The sequence below is a fragment of the Eleginops maclovinus genome, chromosome 15 (genome assembly GCF_036324505.1).
Source record: "Eleginops maclovinus isolate JMC-PN-2008 ecotype Puerto Natales chromosome 15, JC_Emac_rtc_rv5, whole genome shotgun sequence".
In the NCBI taxonomy this organism is placed as follows: Eukaryota; Metazoa; Chordata; class Actinopteri; order Perciformes; family Eleginopidae; genus Eleginops; species Eleginops maclovinus.
In genome coordinates this window covers 7,826,669-7,832,668 of record NC_086363.1, presented here as the reverse complement: position 1 = coordinate 7,832,668, position 6,000 = coordinate 7,826,669, and the positions used below count along the sequence as shown (strand labels likewise).

Sequence of the window (6,000 nt, the reverse complement as noted above, 5' to 3'; positions counted from 1 at the left end):
GTCTGCTCACAAATCAAACGTTGTGCAAGAGGACTTCCAGGAACTTAAGGAACACGGAGTTGTTTTGCTGTTTAGATCCCCCCAGACTGACATGCAAAACAGATTTATCTCCTGGAGGGAGTGTGAGGTTACATTTGTTGATGCACAAGTGCTCACACACTCACTGTTTTGGGAAACACTTGGCAGCATAACTTGTGAATTAACAGCACATGTAAGGCAGGCAAGCGCTGGAACTTTTTCCTTGCCGGGCTGAAAATTCCTCTCATGGTTATATGAGCTGTTAACAGCAGCCCTGTGCTTCCACAGCACTCGTGAAATGTATATACCGCTAATACTGTCATATTTCTACAGCAATAAAACAATTTAAGACAAGGACATGGGTAGGGTGTGGAGCCTCACCAAGCTTTATTTACATGCGCACCATTTCTTATACAAACTAGATTACAATTCAAAATGGAATACACAGGAAAAATACCCACTAACATCAAGTCGAGAAGAAGCAAGATTAATAAAGGGCAAAGTTCAAAGGGCAAAGTTCAGAGGGTGTATGAAGGGAAGCTGGCCTGGGCCTCTAAATAAAGATGGTAAAGGTCCAAAAGGAGCTGATGAAAAGGAAACGTCCACGAGGTGATTAAGGTATCTAGTGGTATGTCTCTTCTATTTTTTTTGCTTTTCTTAACTTTAAAATTGCACATGTTGTGCTGCAGGTGTGTGTGTAGGGCACAAGAGGACATCATCTGTGCCTGGATGAAGCAGTAGCACTGAGTGGTTGTGTGGAAAGCCTGCTCCACTATGATTTAAGTGTAAACTATTTCCCGAAAGAGCCAAAACATTTTCACTGAATGTTCAAAAAGTAAGGATGACCTTCCTGTGATTGAGATTAGCAGTTTATCAAGGATCAATAACCCCTCCTTAAAAAGAAAGGATTACAGGATGTTCCTGGATTTACCTTGTCAGTCTTCTTTAGAGAAGTGCTCCTAATATTTAGTACAATCAGTGTAGATGAATTTAAATGCTTAGCAGCTCAGGTGATGGCTCAGGATTCCCCCTGCCTAAAGACGTGATAAATGCTCTGGAAAATTTCAGATGTGATAAGTGTGTAAGAAATTCCAGCTCTTTGTCAGGTGACACATTAACAACTTCAAAGTTATGACCAAAACGCTTGTTTAGAGCACCAGGACGTTAACCTGCTGTACTCCACGTGGAATAAAACAAGTGTGAAGCTGAGGAACGTCCGTTAACGAGGCTTTCCCTGTGTCTGCCTCAATGTACACACACTTGTAATAATAGACACATCAATGCAGGAGGATGGTGCAAGTGCTGCTCTGAAAGCCCTGATTTTAAAGATAGAAAGTGTGTGCGTTTCAGTGCTAAAGACACAGGGTTCCTCTCGATTTTACAATTTCAGTTGCAGGACGGCACCATCGGAAGGGTCTCGGGGTACAGCTAGGTCATGCACTGAACCTCAGATAGCGCGAGAGATCATTCTAGCCAACCATGCACACACACTCCTCTGCATTGGCCTCAAAGTGATTTACACACATCTGTACACTATTATACACAGCGGGGCATACACTTCATGTCGTTACCCCAAACAGAGAAGGGATACCAGGGTGTCCAGATGCTACAACAATAGTGCTTTCCACCATTTTCAAAATCTGGTTCAATCATTTAATCGCTGGTATCAGTGTTCCCCCTCACCGGGGCGTGTAACGTTGTTCATTGTTTCTTCAACTTTACCTTCAGAGGTATCACAAAATCCAAGGGTCAAGTACTACATCAGTATATAAGGACATACAGCGAGTATATATGCATTTCACACAGTTTCATAATGCATAAATACATACATGCATACAGTCGGCTGTGCTGTATGCACCATGAGGGATAGTGAGGGATTAGCACATCCTCGTGAGATTAATTCAACAGAAATAAACTCCACAGATAAACAAATATACATACACATTAACATGTTCTCAGGAAATACAGGAAGTCACCTGCAGGAGCACCAGGCGTGTCCATGAGGGCATGTGTGTATGCAAGTTCGACACGAGGAAGGAAAACAAAAAGCTATGACAGCAAAACCAAAAATGAGGGACCGCATGAAGTCCTAATCCTGAAGTTTTTAATCCTTCTTCCTCTTCATCTTGACGGCCAAAAAAGTTCACAGGTTACAAGTTCACAAACACAAAGCATTACTGTTTTTATCAAGAAATGTTAAAATACCATTAGAATGTGACTTGATGTTACTTAAACGGGAAGCCTCCCTTTTCCCCCCTGAGTGATTTTTATATATACGTATATATATTTATGCATAAGAAGCCCCACAAGCTCATGACAAGAAAACAGCAGAGCTTAACACAGATCCCTGGTATCTTTCTTCTTCTATCTATGTGTGTGCAATATATGTGTGTGTGTGTGCTGTGATTTGGCTGCCAGCATGTCCTACTGTTTGTTTTCAAGTAATTTGGCAATATACAGAGATAGCTTATTGTTTCACTCAAGAAATAAATGGCTTCTAGAGGAATGAGCCTGAACCCCCCCCCCCCCCCCCGCCACCCCCCTGCCCTGTACAGGTTCAACCTTCGCCGTGCTACAAGTGGCTGCAGTTGTGGGCTTCTGCAGGTCGTGGGTAATAACGAAAACAAAACGAACAAACAAAATGCACGGCTTGCTCTCGGGGCAGGATTCAACACTGTTTACATAGCACCTGTAATGGTGTGGAAATGTTCACAACCCTAGGAAACAGGTATTCATTTTGGCTACATCTTATGCAGTGATAAACAACCTCAACAGACCTCACCGGAAGTTAAGAAGTCTCAGAAAAGATCTGTCCCCCTTCTTCTTAACTTGACACTGACCTGCACTGTACAACTATCCATGACAGAGATTTTCCTCCACTATTCTTTTTTCTTCTTTTTACAGTTAGATATACACAAAGATAGCTAATATTTTTGTTATATTCAGCTTATTGTAATATGACCCTCAGTATGCAGCATGTATTTAACTGAAGCAATTTATTTGAACAAAACTGGAAGTGCATGGCATTGAGTTGAATTTTAACTTCTAAGTGGTCTGAAGTTTTGCAAACTGGAGAAAAGAGTGGGTTTGTCTGCTTGTGTGTTTGCATGTTGTTTGTGTGTGGCCTCAGTGAGAGAGATACTCTATTTCCATCTTTTCATTTCATCAGTACACCAACTCTATTTGTAAAGACATGTATGGTGCAGAAACAAGTATGATAAAAACAGAAAATCCATAAAACAAACACTGAACAGTTAAAAATCACTACGTGAGAACAGAGGGAAATTTCTTTTTTCAACGTAACACATCCCAGGAAACCACTGGATCAGATTTACACCACGTCACTTCTTGATTTTTTCACTTTAGTCTTTTTGTATGCCTTCAACGGAAACAACTGTACCGCGCACTCCTTCAATCTTTGCTTGATATTTCGTCCTTGTATTCCACCTGAAACCCCTTCCGACTTGAGCAGTGTCTCTTTTGTATCAGACTGGGTGTCAAAGTAAAATTGCATAATTCTAAGATTTTGTCAGTTTGACATAGCTTTTTTGTTGTTGTTGTTGTTGTTGTAGTTTTTTCAAAGGAGTCTTTGAGGGCTGATGTGCAGTATCTCTAGAGTTTGTCGGATCGTTCAGGTTCACGGTGTGGGAGCAAAGGTAAAGCTCTCGAGAGGAAGTCTTCTGTAAACACAGGTTCGTATTTTACGTTGTGCTGATGGCAGGTTTGGCAAAAAGGATGTTGTGTCTTCTCTTGCACTACACAGTTCAGACCTGTAGAGATAAAGGACGAGATGATTATGTTTGAGTATTCATACTCCGTTCTCAAGTAAATTGTTTTGTAGTCAGGATGCACCAATCAGATTGGGTATTTGTCACCGATTTTTTTCCAATCTGCTTACAGTATATGCAGCGGTCATTTTTTTGGTTTGGGGAAAATGACAAAGCAAGGCAGAGTTGTAGTTTAGTAAGAATATGCAAAGACATGTATTTACATCAAGGGAACACATCTATGTGTATTCAAAGGACAATAAGTGCAGCAATGACTCTAATTATCGTTAATATCAGGAGTTCTGTGATTTCTCTTTAGGTCTGCACCCAAAAAGTTCTAAACAATATAAATACAATTTTCACAAGCCTAGAAAAGCATGTTTACAAATGTTTCCACTTACATTACACTTTCAAGTTCACACACATCATAATCCGTTCTGCACACAGGCTTTAAACAAAGTTTACATTTTAGAAAAAAAAGAGCATTTGTATGGGATCTGTTCTTGGCATTGGCAAAACCATGAGTTTAGGTTTAATCAGTGCATCCCAAAGTCTTTTATCAAAATATGGCTTTCTACAAATGCCAAAAGATTTCTGAAATGCATACAGCACTCGAGCATACACACCTGCTCTGCTCCTCCATGGCCTGACTCTCTCAGCCGGGCACCCAACTCTGAGAGGTCTGCTTGGTGCTCGTGAAGTTGCCAACTCCATTCATGTTGGCCAGAGAGTCAAAGTTAAAGTCCAGACCATCTGCGTCCATGAGTTCGTTCCTGATGATGGAGTCCATATCACACTCCAAGCTGCTGTTAAACATGTCCAGGTCCAGATCTGTGGGGAAACGGTCCTGGCAGATCCCTCCACTGCCGCTAACTGTTCCGTTAAGGAAGATCGAGGTGTCGATCTGCATGGAAGAGGAACCGTTTCCTCCCAGAGGTGAGAGCAGGAGCTGCTGCTTGACATTAGCCAGAGCGTTAGCCTCGTTGGCTAAGTTAAGTCCTCCGTTTAAAGACCTTAGTGAGCTCTGGTTGTGGTTGTTACTTTGAAGTATCTCCCCTTGGCTGCACTGAAGTCCTCCAGTCGTCCCAAAAGTCATTACGGGATCATTACGGAGCATGAGGCCACGCCGTGAGTTCTGGGAAATGACGGCGGCGGCGCTTGCCTGTGACATCAGCGGGTCAGACTGCGTCATCATGACATCGCTGTGGCTGTGCCTGTCAGAGTTGAGCAGGTCTTGTAGCGTCTGACTGCCAAAGCGTGACAGGCTAATGCTGGAGAAGGAGGTCTGCTTGTTCTCCTGGATGGTCTGCATGGGGGACGGACGCAGAGAGGAGACCGCCGTGTGGGGGCCAAAGATGGAGTTACTGTAACCATTTACTCCCCCGTTAGGAGAAGTGTTGGTGGAGGGAGAGGAGGTTGGGGAAGGTGAGACTAGCCCGTTGGGTTTAGACCCAAAATTGAACCCTGAGGAACCATTCGGAACGGTCGGCCCTGTGACAGTTGGCACCAGGTTAATGTTATCCAGCAACTCATCCATCAGGTCATCTGTGAGTCCGTCATTCAGGTTCATTGTACCTGTCAAGTCTGCCAGGCGGGGCAGCTCAGCCGGCACCGCCTTCCCGCCTGTTGTACAAGGAGACAGCGCTCTGCCTGGGCTGGAGTAGAGCATAGGTGAGAGAGGAGGTTCGTCATCGGGTACCTCGTCTAGCTCGGGGTTGGCCAGAATGGGTGAGAGGCGACCACTCACTGTGCTGGCATTGGAATTAGTGCGGGAGCGGAAGTCTGTCCAGGCGTCCAGCTCCTCACTGCTGCGGGACGTGGGGCTCCCGGGCCACTTGGAGAGACCTGAAGGACTGTCTCCGCCCTCACCGGCTGCAGCCGCCGCAGCCTGCAGAGCTGCCTTCTTCTTTGCTGCACGGCCACGGGCGGACTTTGTGTACTTGTTGCTGTTGTCCATGGAAACTGCACGGCGGCGAGGAGCCTTGCCACCCTTCCCTCCCTCTGGGTTGATCATCCACCAGGAACTCTTCCCCGTTCCCTCGTTCTGGACGCGGATGAAGCGACTGTGGAGGGAAAGATTGTGTCGGATGGAGTTCTAGAAAAGAGAGAAACAGAACAGACTGTTATGAGTAAAATCCTTTTGAAACAATCACTCAAAACAATTACTGGCATCAATATTGATTTGTTTGTATTCTTTCTTTCCTAATACCAATAC

General features: G+C 44.2%; 1 protein-coding gene across 1 annotated transcript in view; it reads right to left on the bottom strand.

The window, feature by feature from the left end:
* Positions 1–381: 381 nt before the first annotated feature.
* foxo3b (forkhead box O3b) overlaps positions 382–6,000 on the bottom strand; it is a 39,573-nt gene continuing 33,954 nt past the window's right edge. Inside the window, exons 3-4 of the mRNA XM_063901885.1 lie at positions 4,412–5,880; positions 382–3,788 (exon numbers count right to left, since the gene is read on the bottom strand). Coding sequence (XP_063757955.1) covers positions 4,441–5,880 — 1,440 coding nt within the window. The 3' untranslated portion in view covers positions 382–3,788; positions 4,412–4,440. The remainder of the gene's footprint in view (positions 3,789–4,411; positions 5,881–6,000) is intronic.